The sequence below is a fragment of the Hyla sarda genome, chromosome 8 (genome assembly GCF_029499605.1).
Source record: "Hyla sarda isolate aHylSar1 chromosome 8, aHylSar1.hap1, whole genome shotgun sequence".
Taxonomy (NCBI): Eukaryota; Metazoa; Chordata; class Amphibia; order Anura; family Hylidae; genus Hyla; species Hyla sarda.
In genome coordinates this window covers 126,183,004-126,200,177 of record NC_079196.1, presented here as the reverse complement: position 1 = coordinate 126,200,177, position 17,174 = coordinate 126,183,004, and the positions used below count along the sequence as shown (strand labels likewise).

At 39.3% G+C, this 17,174-nt stretch overlaps 1 protein-coding gene across 1 annotated transcript in view; it reads right to left on the bottom strand.

The window, feature by feature from the left end:
* Positions 1-17,174, bottom strand: part of COL3A1 (collagen type III alpha 1 chain) — a 110,499-nt gene that overhangs the window by 78,162 nt on the left and 15,163 nt on the right. Inside the window, exons 2-5 of the mRNA XM_056535003.1 lie at positions 8,785-8,984; positions 7,706-7,768; positions 2,305-2,433; positions 1,463-1,543 (exon numbers count right to left, since the gene is read on the bottom strand). Coding sequence (XP_056390978.1) covers positions 1,463-1,543; positions 2,305-2,433; positions 7,706-7,768; positions 8,785-8,984 — 473 coding nt within the window. The remainder of the gene's footprint in view (positions 1-1,462; positions 1,544-2,304; positions 2,434-7,705; positions 7,769-8,784; positions 8,985-17,174) is intronic.

The window sequence follows — 17,174 nt, the reverse complement described above, 5'->3', positions numbered from 1 at the left end:
TCTGGGGGAAGCTGGAGACATGGGCACAGACATGGCAAATTAAGTTTAAGGTGGAGAAATGTAAGGTTATGCACTTAGGCCATAATAACAAAATGTACAATTATGTGCTAAATAATAAGACATTAGGTCAAACTTCTACCGAAAAAGACTTGGGGGTACTGGTGGACAGTAAACTCTACTTTAGCAGTCAGTGCCAAGCAGCAGCTTCCAAGACAAACAAAATCATGGGATGTATCAAGCAAGAGATAGGGGCTTGAGAGAGGGACATAGTTTTTCCTCTGTATTAAACCCTAGTCAGACCATATATGGAGTAGTGGGTCCAATTCTGGGCACCTGTATATAAAAAGGACATGGCCGAACTGGAGAGGGTGCAGAGGAGGGCAACAAAGATAATTGATAGTATGGGAGGATTACAGCACTAAAACAGGTTATCGAGCTTGGTCTTATTTAGTTTAGAGAAAAGACGTCTTATGGACGAACTAATCACAATTTACAAATATATGAATGGACAGTACAGAGATCTTTTTAGTGATCTTTTTATACCTAGGCCGGTCACCATGACAAGGGGGCATCCTCTACGCCTAGAGGAAAGAAGATTTCACCATCATCACAGACAGGGAATCTTTACTGTAAGAGCAGTGAGACTATGGAACTCTCTGCCACATGATGTTGTGATGTCTGACTCCATAAACAAGTTTAGGGGGGGGGGGGGGGTCTGGGTGTTTTTCTAGAGAGGAATAACATTAGAGGTTATTCATACTAGATGTATAGGGATAGAACGTTGATCCAGGGATTTATTCTGATAGTAGGGTTTGGGTTGAACTCTTATCTTTTTTTAACTTTACAAATTATGTTATGTTATTGCCATGCTTCAGGAACTAGATTCTATAAACACATGGGAGATTTGTCAAAACCAGTGCAGAGGAAAAGTTCCCCATAGCAACCAATCAGATTACTTCTTTTATTTTTCTGAGGCCTTTTTCAAAATTTATATTATTTAGTAATTTATTAATCTGCACTTTTCCTCTGCACAGGTTTTGATAGATCTCCCCTATACTGCATCATGCAATGAATATGGAAGGTGCTTGAATGGAACACCAGACTTGGTTATACACAAGCCCTTTTCCACTTTAGTGAGTAGACCCTGAAAAAACTGGGGTGTTCAACTCCTGTAAAGTACAAGACTCCTGACGGCCCTCATTTAAGTCAATGTGATCAGTCAGGATCTGGCTGTGTCAGTTGTGCTCCTACCCGTTAAGGGTCAGTCCATCATAAAAAAAGGGCCGAAATGATTCTGAAACAGTTGGAGCACAACTGATCTTCTGATCTATGTTGGCATCACCTGATGACCGTTTACATGCATATAGGTATTTTAAAGGTTTGTTTGTGGATTGTTTTGCTATGTTCCAATATGCTATAAATAAATTTAGGATTCAGTTTCTAGAAAAAAAAATTGTCTTACAAGCATCATTTGACCCCCAAGTTGACCTGAGCCAGATTTGTAGTCATATCCAGATTTGGAATCATACTGAGGACGATAGTTCTGCAAAAATGAAAAACAAAACAATTATCTTTCTCTTTTCTCTGATGATTTTATAGTGCTAACATACTCCACAGTGCAACACTACAGAGACTACAGTCACTCAATCTAATTTTCCTATATTTCTCTTTTTTACACACATATTAGCCAAATTTAATAGAAAGATGATCTGGAGTGTTGGAGAAAATGCACACAAAAGGAAAAAGAATATACAAACTGCATGCAGATGTTTGCCTTGCTTAAATTAGATCCCAGGATCTTGCAATCTATATCTATCTATTTTATTACCATACTGCTGTTACATGATTTTTTCATAATTATAAACTAATTGTAAACTATTTGTCTTGTATAAAATACAATATATAGCAGCAGGTACTTAGTAACTTCATAATTTTCTTTTAATAACTGCTCTAAAAGTAAATTTTACCCAAGAATACAGTCTCCGTAGTGACATCATTCAGGCCTCCTAGCCTACCCTAACCATGTATCAATAGTATATAGTATACAATATGTATTATAGTTTATACTAGAAACCCCAAAGCAGTGCCAAATATGTCATACAATGGATTTCACTATATGTAGTTTAATGGAGTCCATCAGGTTCCAATGTGATGACGATTGGTTTAACAGAAATAACAGCACTGCATGGAGCAGTATAATTCCTGTCAAATAACACAGATTTTGCCACATAGTCTGGAAACTTAAATTTTTACTTAAAAAATTAACAGAAGCTTATTGATTAATAAAAAAAAAAATCTGTTTACCACATCTCCACCAGTCGCTGAGCCACCTCCGCAACCTTCGCAAATTCCAGGGGGACCAGGAAGACCAGGTGAACCTGGCATACCTGGATTTCCGTTGTCACCGTTTCGGCCAGGAATGCCAGGAGTGCCCTACAGAGAATAAAGATAACATATTTAATGCATCTAAAGCATATTGTATATTTTAGTAGTAAGTTTTAGTATAGTCTGGGCTCTATATAATGTCTCAAACTGGTTGCTTTTGTACAGCTACTCTATGTGTAGTCACTGTTTTAACTGTAAGCTCATTACTGATTATACAATTATTTAACATGCAAGTAGATATTTGTCTGCATCCACACATAGGCACCCAATAACAGCTTGAACTTAGTATATGATGCTAACATCTTGCCGGCCTTGTAACATGGGAAAATGCAGGTTGTAACAACAGGATTAGTGGATCCGCTGTACCACTGTGGGAGATGATGAAAGTCGCACCAGGGAGCGGAGTCTAACAGCTGCTTGTTTTCACCAGAGCCCGCCGTAAAGCGGGATGGACTTGCTGCAGCAAGCAAACTCCCAGGTTACTACCCCTGGTGCGACTTGCCCACAGTGGCGGCCAAGATAAGGCGTGGTACAGAATCGTGAGGCAGACTCGGAGACAGGGAATGGCAAATAGGTCACGGCTGGCAGCAAGGTACAAAGGTCAGGAAACAAAGCAAAAGGTACTGGTACACAGTAAGGCAGAAAGTACTTGGAAACGCTTTCTCTAAGGCACAGGCAAGATCCGGCAGGGGTCAAGGGGAAGTAAGGAAATCTTATAGGGTCAGCGCCCGACAGAACCCAATTAGCGGTGCGCTGACCCTTTAAATTTCAGAGAGCCGACGTGCGCGACCTAAGAAGCGGGTACGTGCACCCCCGCAGTGAGAAAGAGTGGAAGAGGCAGGAATGCAGCAGGGTTAATGTCCGCTGGCCGGGAGAGTGCGGCCGCAGCCCGACACGTGAGCTACGGTGCTGCCCGTGACGGCTATAGTTAGGAGTGCGCCCGCGGCCAGCATGTCTGGCCGTGGATCCACTCATTTCACAGGTAACTGAATTGCCACTACTGACAAGATAGCCTGGCATCAGTAGTGTGGTTTTAATTCAATCATAGTTGTGGTCTCACACATGCATGTTCTGTATCTATTGCATTTGAGGCTTTTAGCATTTAAAATGTATGTGGAGTCTCTATTTTAATAGCATCTGTCTTGAACACAGAAGGCAGTTGCTTTTTTAGATTTATGTTTTGTTTTGTTTCTCCATAATATGTATAACATATCCTGCATGCGATAAATGTATGTCATATATGCTATTGCGAAGACGAACTTTAGCAAGATCGCTTTAGCCAAACCTAGTAAAATGATATCAGTGCCATTCAAGAATAAGGAGAAGAAAAGAGGGACACATAACCACAGGGTAGCCCAGAATACCTTGCAAGTGGTAGAAAGGATCACATGACTTCAGGTTAGTCAATTGCCTTGCAAGAAGGCGGAATGGTCACCTGACCTCAGGGAAGCCAATAATGCCTTACATAAAGCTCCCTGTCAATTAAGAGGCACTATACGGGTGGGTAAGAAGCACCAGAAAAGCCTATGCACACAGCTGCAGTAGCCATTTTGGGGAGAGTAGCTGTGAGGAGCAGATCAGTATGAGGAATAATGTGTTTCATTGTGTATTTAACAGCCCATATAGAGAGTACAATCGCTCCATTTCTGTAATTTGCCAAAGCAGTGTCCATAAAGCACACTGCAGAAAGTAAGCTGCATTTGTTCTATCAGGGCAAACTATGTCTCATTGTCAGGTGGGGCATTTTTTGATTTTGTGGTATACTCAAGGAAAAATCTGTGAAAACAAAGATGTTGTGTCACTTTTAGACATGTGTATCAAATACTGCCTAAGAACTCTAAATGTTAGATTAACTAGGAGTGTATAAAAGTACTTTTAAGCTGTTTTGTTTAAGTTAATATAACAGTTAAGACCACATGCATGACTATTTGTAAAAACATGTTACCTGTGATTACCAACAGATTATTAAGAAAAACACTGCATTAGTGGATTTTTATGGATCTTTATGCTTAAAAAAAAAAAAGAGGGAAAGAGGTCCAAAAACTATCTAACAAAAAGTGCTGGTTCAGGGCCTGGCACAAACATCCTTACTGCCAGGGACAATAAAACATTTTTACTTAGAAGTTTTACCTTATTCTTTCCTACCCTTTATTTTTTTTATTTTTATTTTTTACCAAAACCACTTTACTTTAATGTTTGAAAACCGACAAAAAATTCTGCATTTATAGCCTTTTGACAACAATTACCATAGCACAAAAATCGGGCATATAATTTTGATTAAACAGTCCAAGTGCAAAAGTATGCATCTATTATGGCCATAGGGGCGCACAGTCATGTTTTTATGTTTTTTAGTGTTGTTTTAGTAAATTAGATGCTCCATCTACCATTAAATATATACATATCCTGGAATGTATAGTGGCATTTTTATACTACTGTGACACAATAGGATAGGTTTTTTTTTGGCCAAATATGTGGCTCTTTAGTGGCACATATTTTAAAATGTTCTCTTTTTAGACATCAGATATGAATGTATTTTCTAATATCCACAATCAGTTTGTATTTTTGTAGTCTAGGACATGTGTTCTACACACTATATTACTGATGAACTGTGGTTGAATATTTCACACAGAAACATGTTAGATTGGTGTTAATAAAATTGGGTTTACTGTGATAAATTGGTTAGCTTGTGGTGTCATGAGTATTTAATCATTTAATCTTCTGTTTAAGTAATAGCAGAAATAAAGCGATCTTTGACTGCCATTCCAGTGGATAAAATTACTTTAAATTTACTGTCATAATCAAAACTTTGATTGCAGCATTATCTTTGTCCCAGCTGAAGAACAGGCTGGGACAAAGTCCATGAAGTAAGGTGGGACTAGCACTCCTATGCGCTCACTTCTTTCCTGTTTCTCAGACTCCTGTCTGAAAACAGAGAGGAAGGAGTTACAGAGCAGCCTGAAGCGATTGTATAAAGAGACTTAGTGCAGCACAGCAGACTCAGGGCAGAAGTGAATGCCTGGTGAGTGAGGGTGGGCTCTGTGCTTGCCTCTGACATGCTCCTTTATGAGCAGTGGATGTCAGAATGGGTGAGCAGCAGAACAGAGGGATTTTTGGGCCAAATACAGAAGCTAGACACATGAAAAGTATCTAAAGAATTTGTATGACCTAGAGAGTAACATATGTAAGCATTATTTTTTCTTCTGTGATATGAGAGGTACGCTTTAATGATTTCTACTGGTTAATTATCATTCTTGCTCACAGGCTATAGGCGAATATGACATTTCTTAACCAGCTTGCAGGAAATGCAGGGGCAGCAATTGGAAGGGAATCTAGGAGGACATTCAAATCACAAGGTATGGTGATCAAGAACGTGGTAGTTCAGAAAGCCACCATTATATCACAAGCTCCTTATTGGCTATATCAGTATGTTTTATATAAGCCAGAAAAAAGACGATGCGGGGGCACTCACATTTTGGTGATCAGGTACAGGCTTCTTTATTTTCACAGTACAGGTAAAATCAATGCATAGCGGGGCGTCAGAGGACACAAGCTCCTTATTGGCTATATCAGTATGTTTTATATAAGTATTAGCTGTTTTAACTGAGGCTTAATCACCTAACCTTCTGTTTTGGATATACAGTATATCTATACATTTTAGTGTTGTTTGTTTAGGTTTGTGATGGATATTCCTTATTTTTGGAAAGCCTTAATGACAAGGTAAAAAGGAAAAACTAATTTTAAACATTGTAAGGAAACAAATTTTATTCAGTTGTTTTCAGTATTTTGCTTCTGAAAACTGAGGTATAGTTGTGCATTTGTTATTTATACTAAAGGGGGCATAAATCTTGTGCCAACTTAAAGGGGTACTCCGGCCCTGACACATCTTATCCCCTATCCAAAGGATAGAGGATAAGATGTCTCACCTCGGGGCTCCCGCCGCTGGGGACCCCCACAATCTCGCCACCCACCTGTTTGAGCTGCATGCCACGGTGCCAGCTCTGGAACAGCCGGGTGGTGACCACGGGGCCGGAGTATCATGATGTCATGACTCCGCCCCATGTGATGTCACCCCCCGCACCGTGGTTGTGCAGCTCAAACAGGTGGGTGGCGAATACAAGATTGTGGGGGTTCCCAGCGGCAGGACCCCCGCGGTGAGACATCTTATCCCTTATCCTTTGGATAGGGGATTAGATGTCTCAGGGCCTGAGTACCCCTTTAAGCCTCATGCACATATTAGAACCATGTGGATACAGTCTGTATGGAAGCTCACAGAGTCCCGTGACTCCACATAGGTCTGTGTACCCTTGTATACTTCTCCATATGGGATTGTATTCCAGAAATGTTCTTTCCAAAAACCAATGCTGCAAATGATGGAGTGTGTACTCACAGAACACAAACTGCTCAGGTCTTCTGAACAACCAAGCAGAATGTAAGGAGAATTCAGTACCAGAAATGGTTAACCTTTGAAGGAAAAGCTTAACCTTTATTCAAATCTTTGAAAAGCAAATTTACAAATCCCACACCAACAAGTGCATCTGACATAAAGTGATGTACCAAATACCTTAGGGAGGTGTATATTGGCAAAATACATACAGGCTTTATTTCACATGATACGCGCTCCAGTCCAGACTAACATGAACTGTCTTTCCACATGAAAGAGATCCAGGTATGTTTTTTTTCTTTTGGATTCATATGGTACAATACGACCACTATTGATACCATTACTATAGAGCTATGATATTTTGCTGAGCACAAGACCTGATGTACAACATGATGATGCAAATGTTTGTATTATAACTCTAACTTTAGTGTATCATAGAAACATCTACACTATTCTAGGTAAACAAAATGATGCAAGGCAATGAATGTATAATCAGGGGTGTTTACTATTTTTGTCACTATTTACTTGGAAAAAAATCTTTAAAAACCATGTATTTGCTTTGTAGTGAATTGTTTTCTCTTTATTAATAATTTTTTAAGAATAAATTCCATTTAAAAAAGCCTTGCTGAATGAAAGTCTTGCAATTCAAAATTCACACAGCCAGGATAAGAAATGTCAATATTTTTAACAAATTTGAAACAAAGTAATATGTGCTGTCTCCTAAAAATAGAAAAAAATGTAAGTTTATCAATAAAAAAAAATTGCAGACGATCAGTAAGTGCTTTGTTTATATTGGAATAAGTAATACTATGCAAACTTTTTTCTAGTTTTTATTTTGTTGCAGTTCTTTTTATTATTCAGGATACAGTATTAGAAAATTTTGTAAATTACATATAAGCAATATCAGCATGAACATGTCAATGTTTGTCATATACTTACGGGGTCACCTTTGGGTCCACGATCTCCCTTTGTTCCTTTTGATCCACCGCCATTTGGGGTAGGCTAAATAAAAATAAAATGCCCAATCAACAAATATACTACTATAATTGCTGTAAATCTTAATATCTAAAGTTCCATGTAAAATATAACAATAAAATGTGGTGATGTAAACACATGTACGTGAGATACAAGCTGGCCATACACAAGCAATGGCTACTTGATATGCAATGTCTACTTTAGTAAATAGTTATCCTTCCTGGAATGTTGTACTGTGTAAGTCCTCCTTCACATACATCAGTTGTCCGGCAATGCTACCCTCTGGTGTGCATCAAAGGGGAAACTGATGGTACAACTGATCCCATTCGTTTGAATGGGACAGTTTACAATCATCCGGCATCTCAATTTGCCAGATGGGACCGGACAGGGAAACGCAGCTTGCTGCAGTCCCCCGTCCAGCATCCAGAAGCAATATTTGGCGGATGCTGCACAACTGATGACAAATGATGCATGCTTTTGCCTTTCTTCCTATCTGGTTACCATAGAATTAATTTGAGCAATGGGCACACCCAATGGCTGCAGCATTCTTGTGATCAGCACATTCTCAAGATCAGACACTCATTCCCTATAATATGCATAAGGGATGAGTGTTGTTGGCGGCGAAAAAAAAACCCCCTTTAATAAGAAAGTATTCCATTATTACATTGTCCAGAAAATGATATTGTAATGTGTGTATGTTTCTGATACCAGGAATGGCAAGGGATTGAGCAAGGTAAATGTATGTTTTTTGTGTTTGTTTTTCACCACTTTTTGTATAGTTACAAAAAATAATTCTGCACGGATTACCCCTTTAATGGGGGTTATCCAGTATTAGAAAAAATAATCAGTTTCTGAAATGGCCTCACATTGGGTCTCTTTAATAAGCCTGGTAAAAAGTAGACCATTTGTTTTGACTAACACAACTCTTTTTCATTACACTGTGCTTTTGTACTGTACATAGATATTGCAATACTTGTAGCAATATAAATTAAACTTTTTCAGTAAATCAGTTGGCATTGACTTTATTTTGAAGGTATACATACACTTGGTGGAGTTGGACAGATTGGGCAACATTCTCCAAATGGAATCTCTGAGTTTTCACATTCTAACTCGCCGTCATCACAGAGAATATCATCGCACAGCACAGATCCAGTGTCACAAACACAGATTTGGCATGGTTCTGGTTTCCAGACATCCCTGTCAGCATAAACTTGTCCAAAATGTGTACATGCTCCGTCGATAGCTGCAAAAGTAAAAATGGAAAGAACAAAAGTTTAGGACACTTAGGACATTGTTTCATATAACAGTTTTAAAAGTTGCATTTGCCAACATTTACAATTGTGAAGTGTTTTCTTGCTCCATACAATTAGAAATGTTCCTCGTAGCCCACTTGTTGCTATCAAATATGGTTTTGATAAAACCCATAGATTATATATCTAAGCACTGGAGCTATACATTATGTGGCTACAACATGGTGGTAAAAGTAGTCACAGTTCCTTGACTGTTGGATTCTTCACAGGAAACAGAGATTGTAGCCCATCATGATATATGTATCTAGCCATATGTAAAATGTTTTAGGAGAAATCATTTGACTAGTTTTGGGCCGCACTGCATGTTTTTCTGTCAGTTAGACCTGTGCTAGAAAGTAGTTCATTACTCCTAATATTTCTTATTTACATGCATCAGCAACTTTATACAATTAATCTAAATTCAGATCCAGCAAAGACCTACATTTATAGAGAGTTTTTATGTAGGAACAAAGACTGACATGGGTAGTTATAATTTCTGTACATTGCTGTGGAATATGTTGGCGACAGGAAATAAATACATGTGTTCTCAATGCTTGGGAGAATCCCATACTGTAGAGTGAGTAAGATAGGACAATTACTTTATGGAAAGAATGATAAATGGAACAATAAGAACCTCACTTATTATTTGTTCAATTATATAGCTTTGATCAACAGGATTACTCTTCACTATACACTCATGGAAGGTTTACAAGGTCATAGCTTAGGGCTAAGTACTTTTGATCCAGATCTTTGTCAGGACAAACAAAGCTTTCTTTTGAATTCAGTTTATAGTGGTTTCAATGTTTTAAAGGAAATCTGACAGAATCATCACCCACACTAACCTAACTATATAGGACAATAATGCGGGTGAAGCTGAACAAAATGCACCTGACCTGGAAAATAAGTCCCTTCAGCTGTTCCTAAGCAATTTGTATTTTTTAGGAATGTGGAATGTGCTCTCTATCACCCAAGTGCAAGAGAAAGTGCAAGTGTGTCACACTAAAAAAATGTGCACAAGGATGTGGTCCATCGCAAGCCCCTCTCCAAAAGTAGAGCGGCATCTAACAAATCAACCCTTTCCCTCCAGGCCGGAGTTTTGACACCTCAGGTTCACCTAAGGCACAAAAGTACCTCGGCTCTACACCCCCTGGCCCAATGACCAGACACGGAGGAAACAAGTCACATCAGGGCAGCCGTTGAGCTGGTTACGTGGCACCAGCCTCGGAGCACCCAGGTACACCTGCTCCTCCATGCAACAATCCATCCTCACCAGTGGTCCAACAACAGAAAAGAACATATGCTACACTTGATATTAGCCAAAAGGCTGAGAAGCATTATTTTCTTATATGCTAATTTATTTTTCTGAGCAGCGGAGGCATCTCAACTATTAATGCTTGAGTATTGATCAGAAGGCTGGAGACCGCCTCTATTGTTCAGAAAATGAAAAAAATTGCATACAGTTTAAGGAAAATACAGCTTGTTTAGGAAAGGCTTAACAGATTTTTTTCAGGCATAGTGCATTTTAATCAGTCTTACCTATACTATAAACCTGTATATTTAGGTTGGTGCGAGTAATGCTGTCAGATTCCCTTTAAAGGAATTTATTTACTTACTTTTTAATAAAGATATATACCTTTGTATACTTCTTTAAAATTAAATTTTAAACATAGCTCTGTCTAGTCAAACACATAAGACATAAACGTCACAGTTAATTCTAATGTTCTACGATTCAAGGACATTTTTGGACACTGTTTTTAGTTCAATACATTACCTTTGTAAATGCAAAATTAAAAGTCTTTATTAAAAAAAATGTTCAATTTGCAATACTTAGGCTCTGAGTAATGTGAATTGAACTCATGGAAGAATTTCCATGTAGAATTCTGCCCAAAAAATTCTGCTTGGAAATTCAGAAAAATTTACTGCACAGTGAACTGAATGAGGATTCTGCTGTCACATTCACACAATAGAATTTCTGCTGCGGAAATTCTGCTTTCTGGATTCTGCAAAAATATAAGACCTGTCATTAAATTTAGCAAAATTCCATGTGGAATCCTATTGAAGTCAATGGTCAAGTTCACACTACAGAATTTATGACTGGAATTCTGCTCATGAAGCTTAACATGCAGGTGAATGTGTTTTTCTTGAACCCATTCACACTGCAAAATTTTTGACAGAAAATTCTTATCAAAAAATTCTGCCAGAACATTGAACCTGCTCAATGTTCTAGTAGAATCCGCTCCACAGACATTGCCGTCTATGGTGAAAGAAAGCAATGTCTGCGCCGTCCTACCGCCTTCTGATTTGGCACTGGCCACGCTCATAATCTCCGAGCAGAACTTTTCAAAGCTTCACAAGTGTAAACCCAGCCAATGGGGCTTTGAATTTTGGCAGAATTCTGTGTTTTGTTCACACAGAATCTGCATTTAAAGTCTTCTCAAATTCAGCAAAACTGGAAAAATTTTAGCAGAATAGCAGAATTTCCGCCATTTGAACACAGCTTCAGTCGGGGGATGTATATGCTAAATGTGTCTAGGTGTGGCCACCCAGTGGCTGTGATGTGACAGCAGCCTGTTAAGGATTTTGCAATCATGTTGATTGTATAAAAACTAAAATCAAAGAAAGGTAAGAGTAAACAACTGTATTACTGGGTGGAACACATCTAAATATAAAAATCTAAAACTAGGACCAAGTTGCAAACAGCAAATCAAAGAAGCATTCTGGGATTTTCTATTTTACTTTTGCTCATGTAGTGCAGCATAGGTTATTTTTAGAGAACAATGTGGAAGTTTTTGTTTGTATGCCTTTTTATTACCTCTTTTTTCTCATTTGAAAGGAATGGGATAGGCTTCATTTTGACTTACAAATGCACAATGATGTGGCTTCTGTAAGGCTGGTATTTCACTAAGGTTTTTGTCTTGCGGTTTTTTAGTCTTAAAAACACCAGAAAAACATTGTATTTAACAAAATTTATATTTTTATAACAACATTTTTTATTAATTTTTAAACAGGGATCAATTTATGTGGGCGGGCAGGGAACTAAAAATGTAGCTGACAATAATAAAAAATGTAGAAAGGGGCCATTTAAATGTAAAAACAATATATTTTTTATAATAAATTTCTTTAAAATATTAATTAGTAATGTATTTTAATAATGTGTTTAATAAAGTGTGTGTGTGTGTTTTTGTTTTTGTTTTTTCAAATTTATTTTTTTTGTCAATTTTGAAAATTTTTTAGGCATTACTACTACTCCCAGCATGGGACAGACTATTCCATGATGGTAGTAGTAGTGCCTGTACTAATAGACAGATCACACCGGGTGTCACTCCTGACACCCAATGTGATTGTCCTATCTATTGCATAGATGCGGAGAGGCTCTATATAGCGCTCGCATCTCTGCTCTGTACTCCAGGCCGGCCAGTGATGTGAATAGAAATTCACCTCACTGATTCATATTTTCTGCCCAGAGTGGTGATTGGCTGGAAGGTGGGAAATATGAAAGAGTGAGGTGAATTTTAATCATATCACTGGCTGGCCAGAGTATAGTACAGAGACGCGAGCGCTGTAGAGAGCCGCTCCGAATCTCTGCAATAGATAGGATGATCGCATCGGGTGTTAGGAGTGACACCCGCTGTGATCTGTCCTTAACTGCAGCTACTACTGCTCCCAACATGGAGCACACTCTGCTCCATGCTGGGAGCTATAGTATCTGCATTAATTGATCGCAGCGAGTGTCACTTCTGACATCTGTTGCGATCTGTCTATTAATGCAGGTACTACAGCTCCCAGCATGGAGCAGAGTGTGCTCCATGTTGGGAGCAGTAGTACCTGCAGTTAAGGAAAAGATCACAGCGGGTGTCACTCCTGACACCCACTGTGATCCTCCTGTATAAAGTATAGATGCGGGCGGGCGGAGGAGCTTCTATGGTCTACTGTATATATACACTTATTCATATTTCCCACAGAGAGTGGTGATTGGTTGGAACCATCTGGCAAATCACAGCTCTCTGCGGTGAATATGAATAGGTGTATATATACAGCAGTGCAGGGGACCATAGAAGAGTGCCCCGCTGCCCGCATCTATACATTATACAGGAGGATTGCAACGGGTGTCAGAAGTGACACCCGGGGCGATTTGTTAATTAGTACATGTACTACTTCTCCCATCATGGAACACACTGTTCCATGCTGGGAGTAGTAGTACTACATAAAAAAATGTTTTTAAATTAAGAAAAAAAGTGAAAAAAGTTAAAAATATAAACACACTTTATTCAACACATTATTAAAAACATTATTAATAAAAAGTTTAACAAAATTAATTAGAACAAATTATTATTATTTTTACATTTAAATGGCCCCTTTCTAAACATTTTTTATTGTTGGCAAAATTTTTAGTTCCCTGCATAAATTGATCCCTGTTTAAAAATGTATAAAAATGTTGTTAGAAAAAAAAATGTAATTATAATTTTGTCCATCTGTATCTTTTTTATAATTTTTTTTAATGGTACCCTACGAAATTTTATTAAAAAGGGTATCTCCATCACTTTTTGATCTCTAAAGTCCAAAAAAGAATTTAAACCGCCGGCAAAAACGCCAAAATTAAAACCTACATGGTGTTTTTCTTGGCATTCTTTTACTCCCAGGAGCCAAAAAGAGCTGAAAGACGCATAAAGGACTAAAAAAAACTCCAAACTGAAAAACGCCAAGTGGATATGGCATTTTTCAATTCAGTATTGACTTGACAAAATGGGTGTTTTTATTGGTGTTTTGCATGAAAAACCTCAGTAGAATCCTAGCCTAATGCAAGGCTGGAGTGTTTGATTATTGCATCTGGTCATCTCATCAGCTGCTAGTGCTGGAGATCACCCAGGTAAACTGATTAGACTCATAATGCATTTGTTTTACTCAAAGTGTGTATTTTTAGAGAAATAGCGCCATGAGGAGAAAGGGATTTGAGCAATAATCACAACTGATGTTTTATTAAGATTTGACATCTTTAGACAGTGTTTACACGTAGAACTTTTACAGATTTTTTCCAAGTTTTTTCCAAATTTTAGCTTTTTTTGCAGTGATTTTCCAAAATCATGGTAAAAATGACATGTTTTACCATATATTGCACAATTGTGCACAATCTCCATATTTGCATGATTTGGGGAAACTAACAGGAAAAACTGAAAAAAAACAACAAATGCAATTTGTGAACACGGCCTTTGGGGAGGTGTGTATCTGCTACACTGCTCAAAAAAATAGAGGGAACACTTAAACAACACAATGTAACTCCAAGTCAATCACACTTTTTTGAAATCACACTGTCCACTCAGGAAGCAACACTGATTGACAATCAATTTCATATGCTGTTGTGCAAATAGAACAGACAACAGGTAAAAATTATAGGCAATTAGCAAGACACCCCCAATAAAGGAGTGGTTCTGCAGGTGGGGACCACAGACCACTTCTCAGTTCCTATGCTTCCTGGCTGATGTTTTGGTCATTTTTGAATGTTGGCGGTGCTTTCACTCTAATGGTAGCATGAGACAGAGTCTACAACCCACACAAGTGGCTCAGGTAGTGCAGCTCATCCAGGATGGCACATCAATGTGAGCTGTGGCAAGAAGGTTTGCTGTGTCTGTTAGCGTAGTGTCCAGAGCATGGAAGCGAAACCAGGAGACAGGCCAGTACATCAGGAAACGTGGAAGAGACCGTAGGAGGGCAACAACCGAGCAGAAGGACCTCTACCTATGCCTTTGTGCAAGGAGCAATGTAAAAAACAAGGAGAGCGCTCCTAGTGTGATACCGTAATGCAAAGAGAATATGAACAAACAAGAAAACTTGCTCACCAAGTATAGTTGTACTGCGACCAAGTACAACTATGGTGAAGGCGTGAAGTAACCCTGCAACGGGCGAAGAACGGCAGCTGCTCCTGGACACACAGGCGAAGCAATTGAACGGATCCCTCCAAGGAACAGCCCAGGATAGAGGCAGCGCACAAGACTTCAAAGGTAAAATGGTTTATTTACCCGGCATGCAACGCGTTTCGCTGGATAACCAGCTTCATCAGGCATGGATGGAGCAGGTGCAGCACTACCAGAGCCCTGCAAAATGACCTCCAGCAGGCCATAAATGTGCATGTGTTCACTCAACTGGCCAGAAACCAAAACCAGAAGACTCCATGAGGGGGGGGGGGGGGTGAGGGCCTGACGTCCACATGTGGGGGTTGTGCTTACAGCCCAACTCCGTGCAGGACGTTTGGCATTTGCCAGAAAACACCAAGATTGGCAAATTCACCACTGGCACCCTGTGCTCTTCAGAGATTAAAGCAGGTTCACACTGAGCACATGTGACAGACGTGATAAAGTCTGGAGACGCCGTGGAGAATATTCTGCTTCCTGCAACACCCTCTAGCATGACCAGTTTGGCGGTGGGTCAGTAATGGTGTGGTGTGGCATTTTTTTGTGGGGCCGTACAGCCCTCCATGTGCTTGCCAGAGGTAGCCTGACTGCCACTAGGTACCGAGATGAGATCCTCAGACCCCTTGTGAGACCATATGCTGTTGCGGTTGGCCCCGGGTTCCTCCTAATGCAAGACAATGCTAGACCTCATGTGGCTGGAGTGTGTCAGCAGTTCCTGCAAGAGGAAGGCATTGATGCTATGGACTGGCCCGCCCATTCCCCAGACCTGAATCCGATTGAGCACATCTGGGATATCATGTCTCCCTCCATCATCCAAACTAACGTTGCACCCCAGACTGTCCAGGATGCCTTAGTCTAGGTCTGGGAGGACATTCCTCAGGAGACCATCCGCCACCTCATCAGGAGCATGTCTGGGCCGTGTAGGCAGGTCATACGGGCACGTGGATGCCACACACACTACTTGGCCTCATTTTGACTTGTTTTAAGGACATTACATCAAAGTTGGATCAGTCTGTATTGTGGTTTTCCACTTTGATTTGGAGTGTGACTCCATATCCAGACTTCCATGGGTTGATACAATTGATTTCCTTTGATACATTTTGTGTGATTTTGCTGTCAGCACATTCAACTATGTAAAGACGAAAGTATTTCATACGATTAGTTCATTCATTCAAATCTAGGATGTATTAATCTTAGTGTTCCCTTTATTTTTTGTGAGCAGTGTATAAATCCTTGTTCCATAGAGCAGTGTTTCCCAACCAGTCTGCCTTCAGTTGTTGCAAAATTCCAACTCCCAGTATGTCAGGACATTCTTTCACTGCCTGGGCATGCTAGGAGGTTTAGTTTTGCAACCGCTGGAGGCACACTGGTTAAGGAACACTGTCAGAGAGATGGCAGACAGAGGAACTAGTAGTAGATGATCTGGTAGGTTATGATGTCATCCTGTAATCAGAGGAAGTCAGAGTCACATCATGTTTTGACCATTAGGTACTGGAAGATTTGGAGAGTCACACTGGTGATAAAATGACTAAATTAGAGTGATAGAAAAATAAGGATACAGCTGTGCTGGAATAAAACAAATGGTACTGTAGGACAAGTAATGGAAAGTTAGTGGGAAAAAAACATTTAATGCTTTATTAAGATTGCAGCCTCACTTAACACGACATTTTATAAACACTAACATAGGTAAAAATAGTTTGTTCTTTGACATAGGTGTCCATAGCCATTATGGACTGTGCACACGCCCAAAAGCCATGAATTGAAAGAAATACATTTAGAATTTTGTTTTAGATATACACTTCATGTATATATTTTGTTTTATAAATATTACTGCAGAGAAAGAGTACTAGGTTCTGCGTGGAACCACGTTTAAGTAGTTTTAGTACCCAGCATCAGAGATCAAAAATAATGAACAACTTATAAAATGCCCAAGGGTGTGCCCAAGACCTAGCTTTTATTGGGTCCTTAAAATTGCGAAAAATGATAGTGCCTGTGTACCCAACACCATTAAAAAGGCAAATTTGTACAAGGTGATCGTCTCTCTCTACAGGATACCTGGCTGTGTACTTTTTACCTACAGGACAAATAGGGATAGTCTTTCCCTCCACAGCAGATATCTATCCTAACAGGAGTTAATGCCATATTATCAGTCTATAGCCGTCATTTTATAATTTGATACTTTGCGATCATATTTAATTGGGAAAATATGAAATTTGTACCTCCCTGATGACGCCACTA